General features: G+C 61.1%; 2 protein-coding genes across 2 annotated transcripts; one reads left to right on the top strand and one right to left on the bottom strand.

Annotated features, from left to right (window-relative positions):
• Positions 1–462: 462 nt before the first annotated feature.
• On the top strand, positions 463–23,657 carry AP3D1 (adaptor related protein complex 3 delta 1 subunit). Its single transcript, XM_008048099.2, has 23 exons — positions 463–512; positions 1,284–1,332; positions 3,097–3,242; positions 3,624–3,772; positions 3,839–4,069; positions 5,246–5,477; positions 6,342–6,487; positions 6,959–7,100; positions 7,831–7,902; positions 9,959–10,034; positions 10,173–10,372; positions 10,755–10,828; positions 11,191–11,371; positions 12,647–12,718; positions 13,100–13,204; positions 14,460–14,609; positions 14,908–14,955; positions 16,074–16,263; positions 16,651–16,739; positions 16,893–16,978; positions 17,418–17,539; positions 17,766–17,845; positions 22,523–23,657. The coding sequence occupies exons 1-23, from the start codon at positions 486–488 to the stop codon at positions 22,616–22,618; spliced, it is 2,763 nt and encodes a 920-aa protein (XP_008046290.2). The 5' UTR covers positions 463–485; the 3' UTR covers positions 22,619–23,657.
• Positions 23,658–25,531: 1,874 nt separating this feature from the next.
• Positions 25,532–27,007, bottom strand: IZUMO4 (IZUMO family member 4). The gene is made up of 7 exons (XM_008048100.2): positions 26,806–27,007; positions 26,634–26,714; positions 26,463–26,534; positions 25,966–25,992; positions 25,805–25,880; positions 25,633–25,680; positions 25,532–25,550 (listed from the first exon to the last, which is right to left on the bottom strand). The coding sequence occupies exons 1-7, from the start codon at positions 26,840–26,842 to the stop codon at positions 25,532–25,534; spliced, it is 360 nt and encodes a 119-aa protein (XP_008046291.2). The 5' UTR covers positions 26,843–27,007.
• Between the last annotated feature and the right edge of the window lie 13 nt (positions 27,008–27,020).

Below are 27,020 nucleotides of genomic sequence, written 5' to 3' on the forward strand. Positions count from 1 at the left end.
GTGTGCGTGGGGTGAGTCGGAGGCCAGGCCCGGCTTCCAGAACCATCTCCTGTGGGGTCATGTGGGTCGCGTTCATCCCCCAGCAGCGAGCTGAGACACGCGTGAAGTGTCACCAGTGAAGCACAGAGCTGGGCCGGGCTCCTGTGGGGCTGGTCACGTGGCCCCAGCCTGGCTCTGCTGAGAGTTTAGACCCAGGGGAGCGCTGGTTCAAGCGTGGAGCACAGCGTCTGCAGGGACAGTTCAGGCCCCAGAGCCTTCTGTTGGGGCAGGAGGGCAAGCAGTCCAGGGTCCCAGACACAGCCTTGGGCCTGCAGTGTGCGCGTCACTCTCAGACACTGCAGCCCCAGCCCTGGTGGCCGTTCTTCTTTTCCACTGCGGTTCTGTCCCCTCCGTGAGAGAGGCCAGAGCCACAGTGGCCGTGCGTGTAGGGGTGGCTCACAGTTGACTGCCTGTCTGTTGCAGTGCTCATCTCCCTGTCGTCCGGCATGCCCAACCACAGTGCCAGTATCCAGGTACGTTGCACCTGGGGCCGCTGTGCCTCTTCACAGGCTGGGCCCCTCCCTCTTCACGTGTCATCCTCAGTGCTCAGGATGGCACGGCCCCAGCCTGTGTATCCCACACCTGGTCCAGCTGGGGTTCTGTGCAGTATGTCTGTGAGGGGACACCCACTTGAACCACGGCCCCATCTGCCCCAGTATGCGCTCTCCAACCAGGCGCTGGTGGCTCCTGGCTCCCCTGGCAGACTCCCAGGTCACATCTGTGTTTTACTCCCTCCTAGGCTTTCCACCTTCCAGTCACTGGCCTTGTTGTCTGTGACCCTCATGAAATGCCACCGTGGAGCCCAGGAGCTCCCTGACAGGCCTAGAGACAATCGGGGTGGTGGCCCCTTGTGTCTTGTTCTTTAAGCTTCCTTTAATTGCATGACTGCATAGATTGAGTTTCCGAATCCTCGTTCCCACCCTGGGCCCCACGGCTTGGTTGGATCACTCCCACATACCGTGTGCTGGTGGGGCAGTGTGTCTTTTATCTCCGGCCTGTTCTTGCCGGCTCAAGGAGGGTCCTCGGTGCAGGCCCCAGGCTACCCATCCCTCCCTTGTCTCCAGGCACACTAGCCCCTGGTGCCTTTGTGTGGGGCCCTGTGGCTTCTCTCCTGTCCTTCTGGGTTGCACTACAGGGCTGATGCAGGGGGTCGTAGGCCAGGGCAGGGGAGGGGACCTGGGCAGGCCTGGGACAGCAGAACTCATCCTGCTTTCTGAAGGTGTAACCAGCAGTCTTCTTTTCAGCTTTGTGTTCAGAAATTAAGGATATTAATAGAAGACTCCGATCAAAACCGTAAGTTCTAGTCCCCGCCAACTCTTCGTTTCTGAATTCGAGACCTTGGTGAAGTCAGGACTCTTCCCAGCAGACACAGCGTCAGCACCACCAGCTCTTCCCCACAGATGCCCATAATGACACTCTGGCGTTGTGCCCAGAGATGGCCCCTGCTGCTCCCTAGCGGCCTCCGTGTGTTCACACTCCCAGCCACACCCCTGGTCTGTGTCCAGGCTGAGAAAGTCTTAGGCGGCTGGTGTGCCAGCCCAGCTCACTTTGCACCCAATCCCAGGCAGACAGGGATTGTGGCCTCTGGGCAGGGCCACACTGGTGCCCACTCACTGAGTGACCTGGTGGACGTTTTCCCCAATTTAAGACTGTATGTCCCTGCAGGGTGCACGAGGTTCGTGCCAGCTGGAACAACACGTTGCTCTCCTGCCCCGGGTGTCCATCCACGTGTCCTTGCCTCATGCATACTCTCTGGAGGACTTCCAGCTCAGTGGCCCTGGAGCCCAGGGTGGGCTATGTCAGGATGTTTGTGAAGGCAGGTCTTTGTGGGAGTCGCAGACTTGTCCCTCTAGGTCCCAGGTAGTGGACAGAGTTGTCCCTTCTCATCCACGGTTTCAGTTACAGGCAGCCAACCACAATCCCCAGATGCGTGAGTGAGGACAGTCAGAAATTTGAGAGACTTTGTTCATGTAACTTTTCATTATTTTTTTATTTTTATTTTTTTATTTTTTTTTGAGTTGGAGTCTCACTCTGTCGCCCAGACTGGAGTGCAGTGGCCGCTCCCGGCCACCGCAGCCTCGACCTGCTGGGCCCCGGCGATCCTTCCCCCTCAGCCTTCCAAGTCGCTGGAACTACAGGAGCGCTACCATGCCCGGCTGATTTTTGATTTATTGTAGAGATGAGGTCTCGCCAAGTGGCCCAGGCGGGTCTCGAACCCGCGGACTCAGGCCATCCACTCACCTCAGCCTCCCAAAGGCGCGGGATTACAGGCTGAGCCACCGAGCCGGGCTTGTTCATGTAACTGTTATCACAGTGTATGGTTACAGCTGTTCTGTCCCATTAGTTACCATTGTTAGTCCTTCATGGTGGCTGCCTTACAAACTACTTTGTCGTAGGCATATGCGTATGGGAAGAACTCAGCACGTGCAGAGTTCTGTCTTGTCCATGGTCGCAGGTACCTTAGAGTCAAGCCTTGGGACTGTCCTTACAGATAAATGGGCGCGACTGGACTTGCTGCTCGGTGGCCCACACAGTCTGTCTCTGCTCAACTTGCCCCATGGATGTCAGTGAGGGACCGGTCTGCCGGTGCCGTGGAGCCTCATTGCAGAGACAGCTTGTGGCGGGCATGGCCCCTAGTTAAGCGTGTGCACCTCGGGCCTCCCCTCGGCTGCTCTCAGTGCCCTGTGAGCCAGGTTGAGGCCCGTCGGGTGGCCAGTCAGTAGCGGGCAGGTGTGAGGCCCATCTTCTCTGGCCACTCTCTGTGCTGGCCAGGCAGGAAGATGTAGCTACTAGAACTTCCTGGTGAGCAGAGGCTTTGGGAGGGTGCTGCATTATGGAGTCCAGGGCTCTTTCCCTGCCCCATTCACACACCCCGTGTACCTTCCAGAAGCCCCTTGTGTGGACTGTGCTGCCCAGGGTTCATGTGGGGACAGCCGGTGGAGGCTCCCAGGCGGAGCTGTGCTCAAGCGATTGTCCACCCAGGAACACCCAGTCTTGCGTGCTCCCTGCTGTGCTGATGACTCGGGTGACCACCCGCCTGTGGCCGTCTCTCCACAGTGAAGTACCTGGGTCTGTTGGCCATGTCCAAGATCCTGAAAACGCATCCTAAGTCCGTGCAGTCCCACAAGGACCTCATTCTGCAGTGTCTGGATGACAAGGATGAGTCCATCCGGCTGCGGGCCCTGGACCTGCTATACGGGATGGTGCGTGCCTCCCAACCCCCTCCCTCCCCAGGTCAGCTCGGGTGTCACCGTCAGTCCCTTTGTGTTTAGGGCGGTCAGTGAGCATGTTAGGCTGGGCAGGGTGGTACGTGTCCCGGTCCGACCCGTCTTTGAGGACCTATGAGCTTGGGGACCAGGCTCGGGTGGGGGGCAAGTCCCCAGAGTGGACCGTGGTGGTCACCCTGCTGCCTCCTGGCCTGGAGGACCTCGTCTGCCCTCCAGTGTCACCAGGACGTGCTGTCTCCCTGGTGTCACTTGTCAGTCTGAATCCTGAGTCACCGCGGCCTCCAGATTCTGTCTCAGGAAAGGGCGCCTGTTGCCTGCCTCAGACCCTGAGCCGGGTTCCCCCTTGCCTCCTGCCAGGTGTCCAAGAAGAACCTGATGGAGATTGTCAAGAAGCTGATGACTCACGTGGACAAGGCGGAGGGCACCACCTACCGCGACGAGCTGCTCACCAAGATCATCGACATCTGCAGCCAGTCCAACTACCAGTACATCACCAACTTCGAGTGGTGCGTCTCCCCGGGAGGGTGGGGCCGGGCAGGATCGGGAGCGCCCTGACTCTCGCAGCCCCACAGGTACATCAGCATCCTGGTGGAGCTGACCCGGCTGGAGGGCACCCGCCACGGCCACCTCATTGCCGCCCAGATGCTGGACGTGGCCATCCGTGTGAAGGCCATCCGCAGCTTCGCCGTGTCCCAGATGTCCGCGCTGCTTGACAGCGCCCACCTGGTGGCCAGCAGCACTCAGCGGAACGGGATCTGCGAGGTGCTCTACGCCGCAGCCTGGATCTGCGGGGAGTTCTCAGAGTGAGTGGGGGTGGGGCTGCGGGGGGCTCAGTGGGGTGTGCTCGGTGTCTTGGGCTCCCCTGGGGCTGGGCGAGGGTGTGCCCAGACCTTTCCTGCCAACATCACCCTGCTGCCCTCAGTCTGCGTTCCGGTTCCTTCCCAGCAGCAGGCCCCGAGGGCCCGGCCGCTCGCTCCCCGTCACGGAGCTGCGTTTGCTGGCTCTGTCCTCTTTGCCCTTCTCTGGATCCTGCTTGGTACGGGGGTGGGGGTGCCAGGGTCCCTGGGGCCCTGCCTGTCACAGGTGGCTGCTGAAAAGGGGGCTGGTCCCTGGCCTCCAAGGGTCCCGGCTCTGCCCCCCTGCCTGGGCCTATGCTTCGAGGGGACCCTCAGGGTCAGCCTGCCCGCTGCTGGACCCTGCTGGGGTCTCACTACCAGGTTCCGGGAGACCACCAGGAGCGTTGGGATCTCTCTGGATGCACCATTCCCAGGGGCTCAAGGACCCCAAGATTACGAGTCCCAGCCTTTGCAGGGCAGACTTGACCTTGGGCCCTGCCTGGACTGGGGATTTGTTACCAAGACTTATACCCACAAGTTTTCACAAATCTGGATTTCCAAGTTCTGTTGGGAGACACTGAGATTTGCCACTAGACTCCCACACCCTGCACTCCCAGGCCTGGCCCAGTCGGTGCCACAGGGCACCTGCCTCCGTGCGTGCCATCCCGTCCTTGCCATCCCACCACTTCCCACTCTGAAGGCTCTGGCTCTCCTGGTGTGCGGGAGGGACTCTCTGGGGTATGATCCTCACTGGGGAGACAGCGTAACCATGAGCGTTTCTGATCCCAAACAATGAGACACAGCAGCGAGGCGCACTTGGGTCCTGTTCTCGGCGTGGCAGGTCTTCCCACGCTCCCTCTTCGCCCTGCCTTTGAGGGCGGCTTTCTCTGGAGCGGCCGAGGCGTTGTGGCCTTTTCCTCTGTTCCCCGGCCTTCCTCCCTCAGCCACTCTATGCCTTTTGTGACTTCCCTCTTCCTGGATCCTTCGCGTCCTGTCTCAGCCCCTGGCACCTGGTCAGGGGACAGAGGGTCCCCAGGTTGCCCCGTCTGTAGGGAGCCCAGGCCTCTCGGCTCCTGATCTGCTGGAGGGGAGCCGCTGGGACCTGCGCCCTCAGCGGCCTCACCCCAGCTCATCGTCCTTCAGGCATCTGCAGGAGCCCCACCACACCCTGGAGGCCATGCTGCGGCCCAAGGTCACCACCCTGCCTGGCCACATCCAGGCCGTGTACGTGCAGAATGTGGTCAAGCTGTACGCATCCATCCTGCAGCAGAAGGAGCAGGCCACGGATGCAGAGGCAGCCCAGGCGGTCACCCAGCTCATGGTGGACCGGCTGCCCCAGTTCGTGCAGAGCGCGGACCTGGAAGTGCAGGAGCGGGTAAGCCAGGCACGCGCGCGCTCTGTGGCTTCCAGGGGCTGAGCCTGGGGAGAGGCCCTCAGTGACCTGCCGGCGATTCCTTCCTGCTGTGACTGTTTCACACTGGCCTTGGTTCCTTTCTCAGAGCAAGTCAGGGAAGTCCCCTTGTCGTGGCTTGAGCCCAGCTGGTGCCTGGGGGCCGATCAGTGGGACGTGGGATCAACAAGTGGGATCGATTGGTGGGTCCCGGGTCCGTCGGCCTCAGAGGCAGTCTTGGGTGGCAGCAGGTATTTGGGTTACGCGCGTGTGGCATGCTGCTCCCGGCACGGGAAAAGCTGGTGTGGCATATGCGGTGAGGCAGCAGGTGGGCGAGAGCCTGGGATGCAGCTAGGGCAGCAGGCAGGCGGCTGTGGCTCCTCTTGCAGGGGCGCCAGTGGCCAGTGACCCACTGCGTGCCCGTGCTAGGCGGTGCCCACCAGGTCTTTGGCCCTCTGGATAGAGGCTGGGTGTAGCATTGGCCCACCTGATGGCTGAGGAGACCAAGCCCCAGAGGTGTGTCGGGCGTGGCCTGCACCCACTGTACTGGGCCGGCTGGGACCCTGGGCTTGTGGTCGCTGCACCGGGCCGCTCAGCCTGGCCACCTCTGGGCTGGAGCCAGCACGGAGACCGGGAGCCCACAGGCATTCCCAGGGGATCTCCCGCTGTCGTGGCTCCTACCCGTTCTGTATGTGGACTTGCACTTTTTGCCGCCTCCTGGCGAAGGTGATGACGGGAGACCAAGCGAAGGCTGGGCTTTGCGTGGCTCTGGCAGGGCCACCCAGGTGCCTGAGCATGGCCAAGAGGCCTTCCTGTCGGGCGCCGCCTGTGACTTATCCTTGCCCCCAGGCGTCCTGCATCTTGCAGCTGGTCAAGCACGTCCAGAAGCTCCAGGCCAAGGATGTGCCTGTGGCGGAAGAAGTGAGTGCCCTCTTTGCTGGCGAGTTGAACCCGGTGGCTCCCAAGGCCCAGAAGAAGGTTCCGGTCCCTGAAGGGTAGGGATGCAGTGGTGGGGATGGGCTGTCGTGGCCACTGCCTGCTGACATGGCCCCTCGATGTCAGGAGGGGCAGTGGGGGCTGGGGCCCCAGGCTGGTGGCCCACCCTTTGCATGGATGGACCCTTGAGCGTTGGCAAGTTCCTCTGAGCCCACACTTGTGCCTGGGCTGCTCCCAGGAAACCTCTCTACTCCCACCCCTGGCACAAACCTCTGGGGCGGTGTGAGCCTGTTGTGGGGACCCTGCTGCGACCCCACAGGCTCCTAGCATCCCCAAGCCCGTGTCCATGTCTCTAAGGGGGCAGTGCAATCCCCACCGTGTTGACCAGTGTGGATGACAGGCACCATTATTTGAGGCTGTCGCGTGGCCAGGCACCAGTGACCCTGCTCAGTGGACGCCTGTGGTCGTTGTGGTGTGGTGCGATGCTGGCTGGGAGGCAGGGCTGCATGTGACCTCCCTGTCTGGTGCAGCCTAGACCTGGACGCCTGGATCAACGAGCCGCTCTCGGACAGCGAGTCTGAGGATGAGAAACCCAGGGCCATCTTCCACGATGAGGAGCAGAGGCAGGCCAGGCACCGGCCACCCGAGGTTGACGAGGAGGAGCTGGCCCGGGGGGGTGTGCCACGCCATGGTGCGATCCGCTCCTCCCTCCCGGGTGTCTCTGAGGTCCCGAGTCCTGCTACCCCAGTGGCCACCCATGACCCTGCGGGATCAGGCTTCATGTCCCATCCTCAGGCCCGCAAGTAAAAGTGTGGTATGGGTTGGGTTTCCCTGAAATCTGGGGCACTCCTGCAGCTCCAGGAGCCCTGTCACTGACCTGTCATGCAGGGCCCCGGGTTCTGCAGTTGAGCTATGCCCTCCTGGGTGCAGTTGCTGCAAGACTTGAACGCCGCAGGGTACACAGCTCAGAGAAGGGAGAGATGAGGGGAGCCCCGATTGCTTCCAGACAGGGAGGGAGGAGCAGCCTTCCCACGAGCCCTGCGTCCTGCCCTGTACCTAGCTGCTTGCCCCTGCATCCCCCAGGCCGTTCCCTTGGGCACTGTGACTGGTGGCCAGGAGCCCTGGCCCAGGGTCAGCAGCCCCAGCCCCGTCTCAGCCCTGCCCCTGCCCCTCAGAAAGTGGGTGGCTCTGGGTGGGCTGCCCAGCCTCTCAGCCCCGATCCCTGCAGTGGAGGTGAGGGTGTTCCTTTCTCTGGACTGTTTGTGATTCGTGTTCCCCGATCATACGTGCTCCACCCGTGGGCCTTGACTCTCGGCCAGCAGTGCCGAGAACTCTAGCCCAGCCCTGGGTGTCCCGGCCCGCCTCCCCTCTCCCCTGCTCACGAGGAGTCCTGTCCCCGCAGCGCCGAGAGGCCCGGAAGCAGGAGCAGGCCAACAACCCGTTCTACATCAAGAGCTCGCCGTCCCCACAGAAGGTGAGGGCTCCCTGGACAGTCTTGAGGGCTGGCGGTGGACGCGCGTGCCCCCCAGCTTGGGGGCTTGTCTGTGCCCCGTGGAGCGATGGGAAGCGAGGCAGATGCACGACAGCGGGCAGCCACTGCGGTCCAGACGCAAAGGCCTCCGATGCTGCCGAGAGCAGGGCCAGAATGCGCGTGGGGCTCTGTCCAGCACCCAGGGTCAGGCTGCCTGACTGGCGCCGAGAGGGCGAGGAGCTGGGGCCTGGAGGGAAGGGAGCGCACCACTCCCCAGCCCGGCCCCACGGTGTCCTCGGTGCTTCCACTCTCTTGGGCAGGGCCTGGGGGCAGGGCTGGGGCCACAGGGTGACTGAGGGACCACAGGCTGTCTCTGGGCGCTGGCTGTCTGAACCCACTCTCCATGCACACCGGCTGCTGTCCCACCGCTTGGTCCCACACCTGGTGGGCGTGGTGCACTGCCTGACTGAGCCTGTGTTTTTCTTTTCTAGTTGGAAAATAAAAATAAGGCTTCTGCAGTGCCTCGGGCTTGTCATCCCAGCACTTTGGGAGGCATAGGCGAGAGGATTGCCTGAATCCAGGGGTTCAAGACCAGCCTGGGCAACTCGGCAACACCTCGTCTCTAAATAAATCAAAAAATTAGCCGGGCACTATGGCACATACCTGTGGTCCTAGTTACTTGGGAGGCTGAGGTGGCAGGATCTCCTGAGCCCAGGAGGTCAAGGCTGTAGTGACTGTGATTGTGCCACTGCATTCCAGCCTGGGCGACCGAGTGAGACTTTGACTCAAGAAATTGCCGGGCTCGGTGGCTCAGCCTGTAATCCCGCATCTTTGGGAGGCTGAGGTGAGTGGATTGCCTGACCCCGTGGGTTCGACACCCGCCCGGGCAACTTGGCAAGACCTTATCTCTACAATAAGTCAAAAAAAAAAAAATTAGCCATGCCGGGCTCGGTGGCTCAGCCTGTAATCCTGCGCCTTTGGGAGGCTGAGGTGAGTGGATTTGATGAGCCCGCGGGTTCGAGACCCGCCTGGGCAGCGAGACCTCATCTCTACAATAAATAAAAAAATCAGCCGGACGTGGTAGCGCATGCCTGTAATTCCGGCTACTCGGAAGGCTGAGGCGGAAGGATCGCTGGAGCCCAGCAGGCGAGGCTGCGGTGGCCGGGAACGGCCATTGCCCTCCAGTCTGAGCGACAGAGTGAGACTCCAACTCAAAAAAAAAAGACATTAACAGATGATTCAGACCGGGTGTAGTGGTTCAAGCCTGTAATCCCAGCAGTTTGAGGGACCAAGGCAAGAGGATTGCCTGAGACCAGCCTGGACAACATGGTGAGACCTCGTCTCTACAATAAATTAAAAATTAGTTGGGTGTGGTAGCACACGCCTGTAGTTCTGGCTACTTGGAAGGCTGAGGCGGAAGGATTGCCAGAGCCCAGCAGGTCGACACGGGTGGCCGTGAGCGTGCTACTGCTCTCCATCCTGGGCAACAGGGTGAGACTCCAACTTGAATAAACAAAACAGGCTGGGCTCAGTGGCTCAGCCTGTAATCCCAGCACTTTGGGAGGCCGAGGTGAATGGATTGCCTGAGTCCGCGGATTCGAGACCTGCCTGGGTAACTTGATGAGACCTCATCTCTACAATAAATCAAAAATTAGCTGGGCGTGGTAGCGTGCACCTGTAGTTCCAGCTACTTGGAAGGCTGAGGTGGAAGGATCGCTGGGGCCTGGCAGGTTGAGGCTGCGATGGCCAGGAGCGGCCATTGCACTCCAGTCTGGGTGACAGAGTGAGACTCAAACTCAAAAAAAAGAAAAAACAAAACAAAACAAAAAAAGATTCAGGTGGGGAAGTGGAGGAGAAGCCTGCCTCTCTGCTGGTATACCTGTGGGCTCTTACTCGTTGTGAAGCAGATGCGGCCCAGGACTGAGCATGCACACTGGCTCTCGCGGCCCTGGGCTCTAGCAGGACCCTGCGCTCCCAGGGGCATGCGTCCCAGGCTTGTCCTTCAAGTGACAGTCTCCCCTCCCATCGTGCCGCTGACACCAGGGCCTTGCCTTTGCAGCGGTACCAAGACGTTCCGGGCGTGGAGCACATCCCGGTGGTGCAGATAGACCTCTCCGTCCCTCTGAAAGTCCCAGGCAAGTGTCTGCCCACATCTCGGTGCCCGTTGTGTGGGGCGTGGGTGTTCCCGCTGCCGCCCGCATGTCCGCTGACTTGGTGCTGAGTGCTCCCCGTGCGTCCCCGGGCTGTTGCTCAGTGCCCACCACCACCCACAGGGCTGCCCATGTCTGACCAGTACGTGAAACTGGAGGAGGAGCGGAGGCACCGGCAGAAGCTGGAGAAGGACAAGCGGAGGAAGAAGCGCAAGGACAAGGAGAGGAAGGGCAGGCGCCACCGCAGCTCGCTGGCCACGGAGAGCGACGAGGATATCGCCCCTGCCCAGCGGGTGGACATCGTCACCGAGGAGATGCCTGAGGTCAGCCCCGCCCCCGCCTGGGGCGTTGCCCAGGGGCCTTGTGGGACACGGGGTGGACCCAGACCTGCTCAGCCTCTTCTAGGCCAGCCTCTTCTCCCCTGTCCTGGGCCACGTGCGTCTGGTGGTGGGAAGGCCGACCCAAGAGCCAGCAGCCCCTTCTCACGGCCTCCGAGGCGGACACGGGCCCGTGTGCTGTGGTGGCCCCGGGGCCCTCGGTGCGTGTGGAGGCCCCGGGGCCCTTGGTGCGTGTGGACGCTGTGCAGCGCTGCCCCAAGCCTTGTCACTGCCCCTGGGCATCTGGTCCCCACGGAGTGGCCTTGCTGGGGTGGGGTTCACCGCCATGCGGGCAGCCACGGGTGCTGAGGACTTCTCTGTCCCTCAGAATGCTCTGCCCAGCGACGAGGATGACAAAGACCCCAACGACCCCTACAGGGCCCTGGACATAGACCTGGATAAGTGAGTGGGAGTGGGTCCCGGGGTGCAGGGTGAGGGAAGGCTGTCCTGGGCTGCTGCTGACGATGGTTCCCCCTGCTGCGGGGCAGGATCCTGAGTGTGGGCTCCGAGGTCTCCAACCCTGGGTGCCAGGGATGTCCTCGTGCTGGGACAGGTGCGGCCGCCAGAGACTGCTCAGGAGAGCCTCTGGCGGGGACCCAGAAACGTGGCCAAGCTCCACCTGGGGCCTTGCATGGTGGCTGGGCAGGGGAGGGGCCCCACTGCGCGGCTCAGGCTCTCCTGGGGATGGGCACAGAGTCCTGAGCGGGCCTCGGGGAGGCCAGCAGCTCCACCTCGTGACCCCGGCGCTCCTCTCCCCTCCCAAGGCCCTTAGCTGACAGCGAGAAGCTTCCTGTCCAGAAACACAGGAATGCTGAGACCTCAAAGTCCCCCGAAAAAGAGGATGTTCCTGCTGTAGAAAAGAAAAGCAAGAAACCCAAGAGGAAAGAGAAGAAACACAAGGACAAAGAGAGGGAGAAAGAGAAGAAGAAAGACAAGGAGAAGAAGGTGAGGCCAGCGCCGGGGGCTCCTCCTAACCCTGGCCCTGGCCCTGAAGTCAGGGGGTGCCACAGGGCGGCGGCATTTCACAGGAGAGGGGTCCGAGTCTCAGTTCAGGCCACGCAGCGCCAGCCTCTTGCCACAGCCCAGGCGGGGCGGGAAGTGCTGACTCCTCTGGTCCCTGAGCTCACATTGGAGGGATGGAGGACCAGGTGCCGTGGGGGGCTCATTGGGAGACCCCTTTGTGCCGCTCCAGAACGCCCTCCTTGGCGTCTGCACACAGACCTCACAGGGAGGAGGAAATGGATCTTTACTTCCTTTGGAGTCAGAGTCTCACTCTGTTGTTCGGGCGGGAGTGCGGTGGCACGCTCCCGGCCACCACAGCCTTGACCTGCTGGCTCCGGCGATCCTTCCGCCTCAGCCTTCTAAGTGGCCGGAACTGCAGGCGTGTGTCCCCATGCCCCGCTCATGTTTTGATTTATTGGAGGGACGAGGTCTCGCCACATGGCCCGGGCTAGCCTTGAACCCCAGGCTCAGGCATCTCTCTTGCCTCTGCCTCGCAAAGTGCTGGGGTGACAGGCACGAGCCACCTTGCCCAGCAAGAAATGGGTCTTTAAAGGAGGGTGGGTGCAAAGCGCTGGCCCGTGCTCCTTCAGGCGTTGGCACATGGCGGCCATTCGGCAAGGTGGGCACAGGACTGCAGTGAGCTTGTGGCAAAGAACGGGGTGGGGGGTGCGTTTGCTTGTGGGCTGCCTCTGTGTTTTGCTGGGTTTTTTTTGAGTCACGGTCTCACTGTCGCCCAGGCTGGAGGGCAGGGGCACGCTCTCGGCTACTGCAGCCTTCGCCTGCTGGGCCCAGGTGATCCTTCCACCTCAGTCTTGCAAGTAGTTGGAACTACAAGTGTGCGCCACCACACCAGGCTAACTTTTTGACTTACTGCAGTGATGAGGTCTCACCAAGTTGCCCAGGCTGGTCTCGAACCCGTGGTCTCAGGCAATCCTCTTGCCTCGGCCTCCCAAAGTGCTGGGATTATAGGTGTGAGTCACCGTGCCTGGCCTATGGGCCTCTTCTTACAGTGATAGCTGGAGTCAGAGAGGCTGGCACAGTCAGCCCTGGGGCTGACACCGTCCTCAGCTCCTTGACTCACAGGGTCTGCCGAGGCAGATGGGTCCAGTGCCCTCGGAGCAGCATGGCAGGGTGGGGCCTTCTGCACCCTGTCGGCCCCTCCTTCCACAGGCACCACGTGCTGGCTTTTGTCAAAAGCCTGTGTTCCTGTGCTTTCAGGGTGAGGACTTGGATTTCTGGCTGTCCACCACCCCACCGCCTGCCACCGCCCCCATCCCAGTCCCGTCCACGGTAAGAGCCTGGCGGGAGCCACTCCAGGCACTTGGGCCAAGCCCTGTACACCCCACACCTGGTGCCAGCCTGGAGCTACAGCCTGGGGTCTCTCCAGGTCCGGCCCTGTGCCCTCCGGGCCGGCCCTGTCTGCCCCGGGGCCTAGTCCTCGGCAGCAGCCACGGGCCACTCCTGCGTGCCGCGGTGCTGGGGGAGGGCCAGGTGGGAAGGGACCCCGGCTGGGAAGTCTGCACCCCCCACGGGCCAGCCCCTCAGGTGGGCGAAGGCAGGGGACTGGCGGGGGGTCCCAAGGGCCCGCTCCTTCCTGGCCCAGGGCTGAGGCTGAGCTGCGGGGGACGAGGGGCCCTTGTCCCTGGGACTGAGCCTGTCCACTGCCTGCAGGATGAGCTGGGCCTGGATGCCGTCCCCGCCCCCAGAGAGGAGTGTGAGGGGCCCCGAGGAGCGGGCCCCGAGGAGGAGGACGCCGAGGAGCCAGACCAGGAACGGGTGAGGCTGGGGCCGTGCGTCGCCTGGCCTGAGCCCCTGGCACTGCCCATGTGCTCGGGGCGTGGCTTCTGCCACTGCCTGCGCCCCAGACGGGTCGTGCTTCTTGACTTTCATGTCCACACTCGCGTGGTGGACTCTGCTGTGGTTCTGGTCTTCTTTCCTCTCTGTACTTTTTCGGGTGAGGCGGGTCTAGTGCGCGTGAACACCCAGTGTCAATGTTCATGAACTACAAGAAGATCTGGTCTCTCTTTGTAACAGCTCTGTTGAGATATGACTCACACTCCTAAAGCACTCTCATTTAAAGTGTGTAATTCAGTGGTTTCCGATGTATTCACAGTCATGCACCCATCACCTCTAATTCCAGAACATCTTTTTTTTTTTTGAGTCGGAGTCTCACTCTGTTGCCCAGACTGGAGTGCAGCGGCCGCTCCCGGCCAACGCAGCCTCGACCTGCTGGGCTCTGGTGATCCTTCCGCCTCAGCCTTCCGAGTACCCGGAATTACAGGCACGCACTACCACGCCCAGCTGATTTTCTTTTTATTTATTGTAGAGATGAGGTCTCGCTGCCCAGGCGGGTCTCGAACCCGCGGGCTCAGGCCATCCACTCACCTCAGCCTCCCAAAGGCGCGGGATTACAGGCTGAGCCACCGAGCCCGGCTAATTCCAGAACATGTTTATCAACCCCAATAGAAGCCCCACCCTGTCACTCCCCACTCTTTCCCTCGCTCCCGGCACCCACACATTCACATCCTGTCCCTGCTTTGGCCTGTTCTGGAAATTTCATGGAAATGGAGTCACACCCTGTGTGTGTAGCCTTTTCTGTGTGTAGCTCACTGAGTGTGATGTCCCCAAGGTCCATCCGTGCCCGTGGCCTGTGTCGGGCTTCCTTCCTTTGTTGGCTGAGTTGTGTCCACGCTGTGTCCGTCGTCTTTTGGCGGGCACTCGGGCTGTGTCCACCCTGTGACAGTTGTGAATCCTGCTGCTGTGTGGACAAGCGTCTGTGGGCATGTGTTCCCTCTCGGGTGTCACCTGGTGAGGAGTCACTGGGCTCACGTCTGGGGCGTTCCTGGTAGTTTGCCCCTGCATGTGCCCTGGTCGGCGGCGACCGTTCCTTGAGCCGCGCTGCTCCTGCCGCGGACCAGGTGGGCAGGACATGGCTGCCTCCCGCCCCCGCAGGGTGCATGCCCTTTTCCACGTGTTGTGAGGGCAGCAGCTGAGGAGTTTAGGGCTTGACTCCGGGTCCTCTCCATCCCAGAAACCTTCCAAGCATAAGAAGAAGAAGCACAAGAGGGAGAAGGAGGAGCGGCCCAAGGACAGGAAGAAGTCCAGGCAGCGGCCGCCGGGCCCCGAGGAGGCCGCAGGGGAGCCGGTGCAGAACGGCGCGCTGGAGGAGGAGCCGCTCCCGGTGAGGGGTACTTCAGCGCCCCGCCCGCCCCAGGGCGCTGGCCGCCGGGCCACAGTGTGGGGAGGACTGAGAGATGCAGGAAGCGGCGGACCCTTCGGGGCCGGGGCAGCCTTGGCCCTTCCCCAGCACCCTGTGGCGGGGGCCGTGGGGCCAGGATCCAGTGCTGACCCTCTGCAACCCCGGCCCCGCGGCTTCTGGGAGTGAGGTTTTGGGCCGGAGCCTCGGGCGGCAGCAGAGTCCTTGTCCTGGAGGGAGGCCACGGGTCCGCCTGCTGGAGCAGAAGTGTCTCTCTCCCCAGCCCGTGTCCAGCTACGTGCTCCTCGCCGAGAACTCCCACGTCAGGATGGTGAGTGACCGGCCCCTCCCTGGGGCGGGGGGGGCAGCTCCACTCCCTGCTGCCGCAGAGAGCTGTGGGCAAAGCTTGAGGCAGGTGGCTCCAGATGTTAGCGCCTGGCCAGACCCGTGCTCTCCAGGAGGCAGTCCTTGGGCATCTGCGCCCCTCCAGCTGCACTGCTGGCCGGGGCCAACAGAAGGGTCACTGAGGTGTATCCACAAAAGATGGGCTGGTATGGTGGCTCATGCCTGTCATCCCAGCACTTGGGGAGGCAGAGGCGGGAGAATCGCTTAAGCCTGAGAGCTTGAGGCTGTGGGGAGCTGTGAGCAAACCACTGCTCCAGGATGGGCCACGGAACGAGACTCCATCTCTGTAATGAAAAAACAAAGTGGCCAGGCGCGGTGGCTAAAGCACTTTGGGAGGCTGAGGCAAGAGGATTACCTGAGTCCAGGGGTTTGAGACCAGCCTGGGCAAATTGGCGAGACCTCATCTCTACGATAAATGAATAAATCACTAGCCGGGCGTGGCGAACACAGGCTTAGATACAAGTTCCAGCTACTCAGGCTGAGGTGAGAAGATCACCTGAGCCCAGCAGTTCAAGGCCATGGTGGCCATGAGTGTGCCACTGCACTTCAGCCTGGGTGACAGAGTGAGACTCCCAACTCAAAAAAAAAAAAAATGTAAGGCAGAAGCCTGGGCACATTGTTTCACGCCTATAATCCCAGCACTTTGGGAGCCTGAGTTGAGATGATTGCCTGAGCAACTTGGTGAGACTTCATCTCTGTAAAAAAACCAAAAAAATTCGCCGGATGCTTGCACATGCCTGTAGTTCCAGCTGCTTGGGAGGCTGAGGCGGAAGAATCACCTTAGCTCAGCAGGTCGAGGCTGCAGTGACCGTGCGCGTGCCACTGCCCTCCAGCCTGGGCGACAGAGTGAGACTCAAAAACAAAATGTGGAGACAGAGGCGCTCCGACCACACACAGTGCTCAGCGAGTGTGCTCTGGAGAGTTGGGAGCGGGCTCCTTGTGCTGTTGTTCAGAATGCCTGTCACTTCTGTGGGCTGTACCAGGCTGGCGTTGCTGCCCCCGAGTTGTGCCCCAGCCCCGCTGACCCTGGCCTTGCTCCTGCAGACCTATGACGTCCAGGGCAGCCTACAGAGGGACAGCCAGGTGACCGTGTCCATCATCCTGGAGAACCTGAGCGGCAGCTTCCTCAAGAGCATGGAGCTCAATGTGCTGGACTCACTCAACACCAAGATGGCCCGGCCAGAGGGTGCCTCCGTCCACGACGGTGTGCCTGTGCCTTTCCAGCTGCCCCCGGGTGAGCGTCGCTCGGGCCTGGCTGGTTCTCGTTGCCTCCCACCCTTGGGCCTGGGGGCCTCGGCCGGGCCTCTTGGTGCCCCTGTCTGGGGTCTCTCACGGCTCTGAGAAGCACAGTGACCTCAGGCAGGCCGTGCTGGAGCCCCGAGGGCAGGCCGGACCCTGGGCCTTCCGAGTTCCCCAGCCCTGGTGGCCAGTGTGTCGTCATGCAGGGGGGCAGAACCAGGTCCAGGCATGGGTGGGGATGCCGGGAGACCCTTGCTTCTGCTCCTGTCGCCAGTGCTCCCTTGGGGCATGAGCCTGGCCACCCGTCCGCCACAGGGCACTCGGGCTGAGGACAGAACCCCCACCCGCCGCATCTCAGGCCCGCTCCTCCTCACCCTGCCAGGCGTCTCAAATGAAGCGCAGTTCATGTTCACTGTTCAGAGCATCGTCATGGCCCAGAAGCTCAAGGGGACTTTGTCCTTCATTGCCAAGGTGCGTGGGGCCTCGGTGCTGGGGCTGGCTCTGTGGGCCGGGAGCGCCCAGGGCCCAGGGCCACCCTTCCTCCCTCGGCCTGGCCCGATGGGGGTAGGGGTCCCCCGGGGAAGTGGGCCGGGCGCGCTCAGCCTCCACCTTCGCTCCCTGCAGGATGACGAGGGGGCGACCCATGAAAAGCTGGACTTTCGGCTGCACTTCAGCTGCACGTCCTACCTGGTCACCACGCCCTGCTACAGGTGCGGCCCTTGTGGAGATGAACTGGGCCTGGGCCTTGGGGGGCCGTTCCTCCAACCCCACGTGCAAGGGGGCGCACTGTAGGCCCAAGTCCGCCGTGCTCGGCGCAGGCCTGGCTGCCTCGTCAGCACCGGGTCAGCTGACGGCCATGGACCCCACAGCTCCAGCAGCAGGCTCTTGCCCTCATGGCCTGGGAGGCTGACCTTAGCGACGTCCCTAAAAGCCTGTCTCAAAACGAAGTGACTTGCTGGGATCCTGGGACTGGGCTGCATCTTGAGGATGGGGCCGTCCTGCAGGCCCCGTGGAGGCCTCCTGGTCTCTTGGCCCTTGGCGGAGCATCCGCCAGGCCAGCAGCATCCGGGTAGGGCTGGCCTGCATGGGCTGGGAGCCCCAGGGCCCTGGTCCTGCCTGTAGTCATCCTCTGTCCCGCCCTCCCCACAGTGACGCCTTTGCCAAGTTGCTGGAGTCTGGGGACCTGAGCATAAGCTCAATCAAAGTGGACGGCATTAGCATGTCCTTCCAGAACCTTCTGGCAAAGATCTGTTTTCACCACCATTTTTCCGGTAAGGGGCGTGACCTGTTGACAGCACTCACACCCAGCCCCCTCCCATAGCCCTCTTGTGGGTGACTCTTGACCTTGGGGTCCTGTGTGGCGGGTACCTGTGTCCAAGGTCTGCGGGTTGGTGCCTGTGTTGCCATCACCCACACCCTGGGCCTCCCGGGGCCACTTCCTGCTCCTGCCAGCCTCTGGGACCGCAGGGTGGGGCCTCACACCACCCTCTGTTGCAGTTGTGGAGCGGGTGGATTCCTGCGCCTCCATGTACAGCCGCTCCATCCAGGGCCACCACGTCTGCCTGCTGGTGAAGAAGGTGAGCCAGGCCCTGGGGTGCCAGCATCTCCCGCCAGGGCCAGTGGGGCCAGCTGGGGCCTGCTAGCAGCCCAGACCCCCCCTGCGGGCCGGGGCCGCCTCCTCCTGGGGTCCTGGGCTAGGCTCAGCACCAGCGCCCAGCACCCCCACACCCCCCCCCGTGTGCTCCCTGGCCGGCGCTCACTCTCACTGCTGCCCTCGGAGCAGGACTTCCCTTACTCTCCACTCGAGTTCCTCCCGCCCGAGGCCCTTGGGTCCTTCTTCCTTCTTGGTGTGTTTGTGGCCGAGTTCAGTCGGTGAACGTTGGTTGGGGTTTCGAGTCTGTATTTCCGGGGATACTGGGCTTCTGTCTCCTTTTTTGCAGCATCTTTGACTAGGTTTTGCCATCAGGTTAACAGTGGCCTCATAAGATGAGTTAAGGACTGTGTCTCCTCTTCTGCTGTTTATTCCCTGGAAATGATGAGTGTCTAGTGGAACTCGCCAGAGAGGCCACCTGGTCCGGGCGTTTCTTTTCCTAAAGATTTTCGTCGACACTTTCAGTCTCTTCTTTAACGGTTGTGGGACTTCCTGTTACCTGTTTCATCTCGGGTGCGTCCTGGTGGTTGTCACTTCCACGTGACTGCTCTGGGTTCTCGGTGGAAGCTGCCGAGCTTCCATGTTCAAGCTGCTGACAGGGCTCCCTCCTCCTCGTGCTGGCCATGGGGTCACCTGCAGCTGGATACTGGTGGCGGCGCTGTCCCGCCTTTTTCTTGGCTGTGTTGGTGAGAGGCTTATTACGTGTTTTTTTTTTTGAGTTGGAGTCTCACTCCCTCGCCCATGCTGGAGAGCAGGCCACACTCATGGCCACCCCAGCCTCGACCTGCTGGGCTCCGGCGATCCTTCCTTCCGCCTGAGCCCTCCAAGTAGCCGGAACTACAGGCGTGCACTACCCCACCTGGCTAATTTTTGGCTTATTGTAAAGACAAGGTCTCACCAAGTTGCCCAGGCTGATCTTGAACCCCTGAGTTCAGGCAGTCCTCTCACTTTGGCCTCCCAAAGTGCTGGGATTACAAGCTTGAGGTACCGTGCACGCCTGGACTGGTTTCCTAATTTTAAAAAAAATTGTGATGAAACTGTACAGAACAGAAACTATCATCTTAACCATTTTTTTTCTTTCATTTTTCTTTCTGTTTTGAGTCAGAGTCTCATTCTGTCTCCCAGGCTGGCAGGCAGGAATTGGTGACTTTTCTGGGTATGGATTTCTTTTGTTTTAAACCTTTTGGAGTTTCCTGTACTACTTGAATTTCTGTGCATGTCTGTCTTCATACTTGAGAAGTTTTCAGCTATTTGTTTTCCTTTTTTTTTTTTTTTTTGAGTCAGAATCTCACTCTGTTGCTCAGGCTGGAGTGCAGTGGCATGCTCCTGGCCACTGCAGCCTCGACCTGCTGGGCTCAGTTGATCCTCCCACCTCAGCTTTCCAAGTAGCTGAAACTACAGGCATGCGCTACCATGTCCGGTTAATTTTTTGACATATTGTAGAGATGAGGTCTACGATATGCGCTAAGGCAATCCCCTCACCCCGGCCTCCCAGAATGATGGGATTACAGGCTTGAGCCACCGTGCCTGGTCTGTTTTCCTAATTTTTAAAAAAATTGTGATAGCCCAGGCTCAGTGGCTCAGCCTATAATCCCAGCACTTTGGGAGGCCGAGGCAAGTGGACTGAGCCTACGGGTTCGAGATCTGCCCAGGCAAGTTGGTGAGATCTTGTCTCCACAATAAATCAAAAAATTAGCTGGGCGTGATAGCATGTGCCTGTAGTTCCATCTACTTGGAAGGCTGAGGTGAAAGGATCATCGGAGCCCAGCAGGTTGAGGCTGCAGTGGCTGTGAGTGTGCCACAGTGTACTCTAGCCTTGGTGACGGAGTGAGACTCCAACTCAAAAAAAAAATTGTAATAAAATGCACAGAACAGAATCTACCATCTTAACCATTTCTTTTTTCTTTTTTGAGTCAGTCTCATTCTGTCACCTAGACTGTAGTGCAATGGCACGTTCATGGCCACCACAGCTTTGATCTGCTGGACTCAGGTTATCCTTACGCTTCAGCCTTCCAAGTAGCTGGAACCACAGGCATGTGCTGCCATGCCCGGCTCATTTTTTGATTCATTGTAGAGATGAGGTCTTGCCATGTCGCCCAGGCTGGAATGGAACCTGTGGGCTCAGGCTTTCCTCTCCCTGCCACCCTTCTAAGTGCTGGGGCTACAGTCATGAACCACTGTGCCCAGCTCCATCTTAGCCATTTCTTTTTTGTTTTTGGAATCTCAGTGTCGCCCAGCCTGGAGTGCAGTGACACGCTCACAGCCTCCACCTGCTAGTCGCCAGTGATCCTTCCACCTCAGCCTTCCAAGTAGCTGGAACCACAGGCATGCGCCACCACATCCGGCTAGTATTGTAGAGATGAGGTCTTGCCTGGTTGCACTTGCCGTCAGCTACCACGCCCGGCCGACTCAATTTTTTAAAGAAAAATCCAGCAAGTGCAACTTTGATGAGGTGGATTCTGGGGCTTGCTTTCCTTTCTTTTTTTCTTTTTGATTTGAAGTTTCACTCTGTGGTCCAGGCTGGAGGGCAGTGGCACGCTCACAGCCACCGCAGTCTCAACCTGCTGGGCTCCGGCGATCCTTCTGCCTCAGCCTTCCAAGTAGCCAGAACTACAGGCACGCGCTACCACACCTGGCTGTTTTTTTTTTTTTTTTTTTTTTTTGATTTGTTGGAGAGATGAGGTCTTGCCAAGTTGCCAGGCGGGTCTCGAACCCGCGGGCTCAGGCCATCCACTCACCTCAGCCTTCCAAGGTGCGGGATTACAGGCTGAACCACAGAGCCCGGCTCATCTGAACCATTTCTGAGTCACGGTATCGTGGCATTAAGCACACTCGTGGTTGTGCAGCTGTCACCACCACTGTTTCAGACCTCCTCTCCCCAGACTGAAGCTCTGTCCCATGAAATACTCACCCTGTCCCCTCCCTCCCCCAGCACCCACCATTCCATTCCTGTCTTTGGACCTGAGGCCTCCAGGGATCTCCTAGGAGTGGGATTTTACAGGATGTATCCCTCTGTCTCTGGGCCTCATTGACATGACGTTCTCAAGGTCCTTCCGCGCCTTGTGACCTGGGTCGGAGCCTCTTCATTCATGGCCAAGGTGACCTGGGTGCCCCAGTGTCTCTTCAGGACTCTGCTCTCTGCTCTCTGGGTGGGCACCGAGCAGCAGGGCTGCCGTGCTGTGGACATCGGTCCTCAGCCTTCAAGGAGCCCCTTGCGCGCTCTTCCAGGGCACACTCCCGGGAGCCGCCCGGGGGAGTCCGTGTCTCCATGCCTCCGTGTTTTAGCGTCTGTGGGTGTCCTCTGGGTTGCTGGTGGCGACTGTCCTGGGGGACCCAGAGTGGCGGGCCCAGAGCCTCTGCCTTTCCCCTCAGCCTGGGGCTGCTGCTCCTCCTGTCCCTGGGGCTCTCCCCGGGGGCCTGTGTCTGTGATCTCTTGTCAAGTTCAGTCTCTCGTCCAGGCGTGAGTGCAGCGTCTGGGATGACGAGTGTGTGCCACCATGCCCAGCTAATATTTTTTGTGTCTCGCTGTGTGGCCTGGGCTGGTCTTGACTCCTGGGCTCAAGTGATCATCCCGTCTCAGTCTCCCAACGTGCTGAGATTCCAGGTATGAGCCCTGTGTCCAGTTCTGACTCCTGTCACATCCGGGGAGTGTCTGTTTTGCAGATCCAAAGTCCCCGGCTGGCTTTTGGTGTCTTCCGTGTCTTTGTTCTCCATTGTTGGAGTGTCTTCCTGACAGCTACTTTAAAGCTCCTGTCAGCGGGTGCGGTGGCTCCCTTCGAGATGCTGAGGAGGGAGGATCGCTTGAGGTTCGAGTCCAAGGCCAGCCTGGGTGACAGAACAAGATCCCCCGCCTCTCAAATAAAGCCTGGGTCAAAGAGTTTTGAGGTCTGCCCCCGCTTGGCCTTGGTGTCGGTGGGTGTTTCCTCACGCGGAGGTCGTCCTGGTCTTTGGGGCTGAGTGATTCTGGACTCTGCCCCAGACGCTGCGAGTCCCAGACACTGGACCCTGTTTCCGTCGGGAAGGAGACCATGAAGGTCAGGCCCGCCCTCCTCCGTCCTGCCCCAGGGCCGGGTTCTGCGTCGGCTCCCCCTTCCAGCCCTGTCTTCTGTGTGCCTCACGCCGCCTGCGGTGGTCCGCAGCCACCTTGTGTGCTCCGTGCCCTCGGCGTCTCGGCTGGCTCTTTGGGATCTGTACCCATGGGGTGACCCGGCAGATCATAGCGGCTTCACGGGGTGGCTTTCCCCTGCAGCCCCCTTGGGCCTCCCTCTTGAGGCCCTCGGTGGGGGTGGGGGCCCATTACTGCCACTGCACCTGCTTCTGGGCCCAGGACACAAGGGCCGAGGGCTGGCTGCCAACTGAGGAGCTCCTGGAATCCCGGTCTCCGCCCCGTCCACCGGCCGCCGCTGGTCCCTTGGCGTCCCCATCCCCAGGTGGCGGCTCCCTGCTCCCTGTGGGCTGTGCTCCCTCCCCGGACCTTTGCTGTGTGTTCTTTCAGGATGGCCCGGGCTCCAGCACATGAGAATGTGCTTACAGCGTTCAGGGCGCAACCCGCAGAGCTGGGGCCGCTGGTGCGTGCTTAGACAACACCCCTTTGGCTTCGCAGGGTGAGAGCTCTGTGTCGGTGGACGGAAAGTGCAGCGACTCCACGCTACTGGGCAACGTGCTGGAGGAGATGAAGGCGACACTGGCCCAGTGCTGAGCGTGGCTGAGCCCGCCGTGGGGCACGCCCGGGACCCGGACCAACGCCTTGCCCGTCGCGTGCCGTGCCCAAGCCCAAGCGTCCGTGCTCCGTCGCCCGCTGTGTAGACATCAAGTCGTTGCGTTGATTTGTTGACCATCCTTTCTTACTGTGACTCTTCCTACTCTCGTTGGCAAGAAACCCCCTGCTGGGCCCCAGACCAGCAAGGGGCCCTCAGGCCTGGCTCCGTGCCCACCCCACGCTGGCCCGAGGCCTCGAATGTGGTCACAAAGGCTGCCGTCCTGGGCAGGGACCTGGCAGGCACCTAGGAGGGGCACTCGGCAGATAGCGCGGGGTTGATGTGGTCTCCAGGGGAGCCCCGCCTCCTGCTTCTGTCCCCACACATTCCCACCAGTGGCATCTGCAGGGGCTGAGAATGGGCCCATTGCGAACCTTTGGCTCCCAGAACCCATGGTGGGCCGCTGTCACCTGCACCCACCAGAATCCTGGGCCTCACTCCAGCTGCAGGCAGGACAGGGTGAGGGAGGTGCTGCGGTCAGGACTGTGGATGGGACAGGACAGGCCTGTCCTTTTGCTCCTGGTCAGTAGAAGCACGTCTCGGTGGGCTTGGGCTTGGGTGTCAGCGGGGTTGTGCCACTGTGTCCCTCTGCTGTCACCGTCCACACCACAGGGTCCGGTCTGGCGTGGGGCCTGGAGCTCCAGGCCTGGGCCGGGTGCCTCAGGGCGAGGCCACTGTCCTGGGCTGCCGCAGGCCGCGCAAAGCCCCCTGTGGGCAGAGCAGCCAGAGAGCAGGGCGAGCCCGAACTTTCCTCAGAGATAATGGTTCCCGTGACATTTTATCTTCTCCTTTTGATGAAAACTGTCACTTTAGCATGTAGAGTAATCTATTACAGAATCCCGTGCAGTGATTCTAGGATTTTGAAACTGTATGATGTGTTACATAAGAACTTATTTGCTATCAACATTCCCGTGTAAAGAAGAGAGACATCACGCTGTCATGATTTCGTGTCAAGATGATCCAATAAAGTTGCAAAACACACGCTTCCGTGTCGGTGTCTGCCCTCACCGGGGTCTCAGGCACTGCAGGACGTGTGCCGTGGCTCCCGGCCTGGGAGGCCACCCCACCCCCGGCACACCAGCAGGCCTGGGACTCAGGTGGTGACCGGCAAGGGAACTCCCGCGCCTCTGCAGACACCATGGGTCTCTCCCCGCGAGGCATGTCAGCAGCCGCCAGCTCTTCCTTGCCTCGTGTCGGCCTTATGCTGTGTTTTTGACGGGGACTGTCGAATGAGACCAGGCCAGCAGGAGGAGGCCCACATAGCGCACATTACCCCAGGTGCTGCCATGGTGGGAGCAGACACTGGCGAGACCCCATCCCAGCTCTTCCGAAAGTCATGCCCCAAAAGCAGCCCCCGCGAGCATCCTTCCCATTCTAGACATCCACACCTGCCCTTGGCCAGTGTCCCAAAGGGCCCGGAAGGTGGCACTCGGACACCCGTGTCAATAACAGCCAGGATGTGACCGGCAGCTGTGGTTGGTGACCTGGGGCCAGCTCCCAGCAGGTGCTCCCTTGATCCAGATGCCCCTATGAGCATGGCAGCTAGAAGACAGCGCAGGGGGGACCTTGTGCTGTCGTGACCGGAAACCAAGACGCACTGAGGCTGGCCTTGGTTTCCACCGACCACAGCTTCATCTTGTGTAATGCCTTGTGTGGGTCCGCCCGTGCGTGATAGGCGGGTCAGGCCCACCATCCGAGGCCCTGTGAGGGGGCTCTGCTGGCTGCCTCAGGGCCCATCTGGTCCCCTGGGCTGGCTCAAGTCTTAGTGGAGACCCAGAAGCCTCACCGGCTCCTTAATTCCTGGATGCTCCCTCCTGTGTGACAGAAACTTCGCTGATGAAAAATATCAGGTGTTTTAATCACTGTCAGATAGCTCTGTGGTCCCGCCCAGGTGCCAGCACTGTGAGCAGCCCACCCCCCACCCCGTCCCCTCCCGGCTGGCCTGGCTGGCTCAGGCTCTAGGAGGTGGCAGGGGCCCCAGGCAGCAGCAGGCTGGGGTGGAACAGCTGGGTTCTGGCCCCCGCGTCGCTTTGGGCCAGCCTGGGGCGTCAGTGCTGAGTCAGACACTTGGAGGCGTTCTCCAAGGTTAGGTTGGCCAGTTGTGAGGGCTGCAGACACTTAAGGCTTGGTGAGATCAGGCTGTGGGAAAGAAGGTACTCAGCCTTGCCGCGCCTCTCCCTGGCTTCCTCCCGGGGTATGTGCTGGGAGACCCCATCTGATCCTGTGGCCAGCAGGTTGGGTCGCCCACATCTTCACACCCACATGACAGACTGAGGGTGGGGGCAGCCCGGCGTGCACGCGTCTGGGGTTTGACCTCTGGCCTAGGAGCATCCCACCCCCCGGGCTCTGCTTCCCAGGCCACTCACAAGGCAGGGGTGGTTCTGCGTGTCCAGGCCAGGAGCAGCCGTAGCACGTGGTTTGTTCATGAAACGACCGCAGAGGTGTGGTTGCAGAGGCGGCACCGGGAGGCCCTGCCCCGGAGCCCGCTCTGACCCGGGAAAACCGTAGCGCCTGTCTCCTCACTCCCTGCCCACCCTCCCGCTGGCCAGGGCGGTCTTACCTCGTGCTGTTCCCCTGTCTGAAAGGCAAGATGGTCCAGTCAGACCCTCGCGTGGGGCACCCCATCCTTCCGTGACGGGAGCCTCCTGGGCTCCGGCCACAGGCTTGAGGCAGGGGTGGGACCAGACTGCAGGGAGGCTTTTTAGCCAGGAAGCCTCTCCACCTTCCTCCAGCCGAGGCCCCGGCAGGGTGGAGGTCCCGCCTCGTGGCCCCTTGAGGACAAGGGAACCAGGTGCCCCCTGCACACACACACCTGCAAGGTGCTCACACATACCTGGATAGGATTTGAAGACGACTTACTTGTGCCAGTCATTTCTGCAACGACAGTGGGTTCGGAGTTGGGCCAAGTGGCTTGATCGGTGTCCCCTCCCCGAGCCCAGGTGGTGACCCGACTCACATGTAATTGAGGAGTTCCTCCACGGCCAACTCCCACTGTACTGAGGACCTGTGGAGGATGCTGGCTTGGAGGGGGCATGGCCCAAGCCCCAGAACCCGCCAGCCCAGGAAGGTCGAGGAGACCCCCTCCGAGGAGCGCCTGAGGTTCCCTGGATAGCAGGGCCTCTGCTTACCCGCAGTTGTAGCCAAAGCAGACGACAAGGGAGTCTGTGCAGTTGCCGCAGGAGATGGTCTCATACTGGAAAATGCCTGCAATACAGAGCGGCCGCGGGCTCCCCTCTGCCTCTGGGGCCCTAGCCGCTGCGCCCCTCGGCCTGGACAGAGGCTCACTTACCGCAGTGATGCTGACAGTTGATGCGACCTGTGGGAGGACAGGATGGCTCTGTCTTTCGCAGGCCCAGCCTCGTTCCCAGCCCTGCCATCTCCCGACGTCCACCACGGGCTCAGGCCCGCCCCTTGGCCACTGGGGCCCAGGCTCGGCTGGCTTCATGTGTGGCTGCGACCCAGAGGGAAGGGGTCCCCGAGGCGGCCCCCTCAGCTTGGGATGCAGCAAGCCTCAGGGGAGGGAGAGGTAACAGCTCAGCGCCTCCAGCAGTTTGGGGACGGGGGTGTGTGGCACGTGGATGCCTCAGGCGCTGTAATGGTGACTAGGGTTCCTCCCTGGGGAGCTGCCCACCTTCCCTTCCATCCTAGCTCCAGTCGCCCCATGCCAGGAGCCCTGGTCGCATCACTCCAGCCCCAGCCAAGCCCTGCGGGGACCTGAAATGCCCTCGTGGCACTCGGCCGCCAGGCCTGGGCTTCACCTCCCTCCCCCAGCCCTCGTCTGCTCACCTTCAATGATGGCATTCTGGATGAGGCGCACCTGCTCCTGGAAGATGGCTCGCAGCTCGTTGGGGAAGTACCCTGAAGCGGGGGCAGGGCGAGGGCGGTCAGCCTCGGGCAGTGGGCAGAGGTCGGGTGTCCTGGGGGGGGCGGGCCCTGCCTCCGTTTCCCGCCCCTTACCCGGGGAATACATCTTCCCCTGGTACAGGTGATCCATCCTCTTGTACACGACTCTCGCCACCTGTTCCAGCTTCTCCCGGGCTGAGGGCGAGAGGAGGGAGCGGGTGAGCGGCCGGACCGAAGGTCTGGGGCAGGGTCCGCGGCCGACCCCCGGCTGGGCGCCGGCACCCACTGATCTCCGCGGGGATGGCCAGGTGCAGCTCCTTCATGGTGTCGTCGCTCCAGGCGGTGAGCAGCGCCCCCGACACGGGGATGTCGCCCACCCACCAGGACTTGAGGTTCACATGGTGGCGGTAGAAGGAGAACTTCTCCGAGAAGTTGCTGTGGCAGTGCAGGCAGCCGCGGGCCAGCGCCGCCGTCAAGCCCAGGTGCAGCAGCAGCAGCAAG

This window comes from Carlito syrichta, unplaced genomic scaffold, assembly GCF_000164805.1.
Source record: "Carlito syrichta isolate Samal-C Ts95f unplaced genomic scaffold, Tarsius_syrichta-2.0.1 Scaffold120519, whole genome shotgun sequence".
In the NCBI taxonomy this organism is placed as follows: domain Eukaryota; kingdom Metazoa; phylum Chordata; class Mammalia; order Primates; family Tarsiidae; genus Carlito; species Carlito syrichta.

Coding starts and splice junctions, on each gene's coding strand:
- AP3D1 (XM_008048099.2), top strand. CDS start 486: ATGCCCAACCACAGTGCCAGTATCCAG. Junction 6,488..6,958: donor AAGGTTCCGGTCCCTGAAGG/GTAGGGATGCAG, acceptor TGTCTGGTGCAG/CCTAGACCTGGACGCCTGGA. Junction 13,205..14,459: donor AGGAGCCAGACCAGGAACGG/GTGAGGCTGGGG, acceptor TCTCCATCCCAG/AAACCTTCCAAGCATAAGAA.
- IZUMO4 (XM_008048100.2), bottom strand. CDS start 26,842: ATGAAGGAGCTGCACCTGGCCATCCCCGCGGAGATCA. Junction 25,881..25,965: donor CAACTGTCAGCATCACTGCG/GTAAGTGAGCCT, acceptor TCTGTATTGCAG/GCATTTTCCAGTATGAGACC. Junction 25,681..25,804: donor TGCTTTGGCTACAACTGCGG/GTAAGCAGAGGC, acceptor CATCCTCCACAG/GTCCTCAGTACAGTGGGAGT.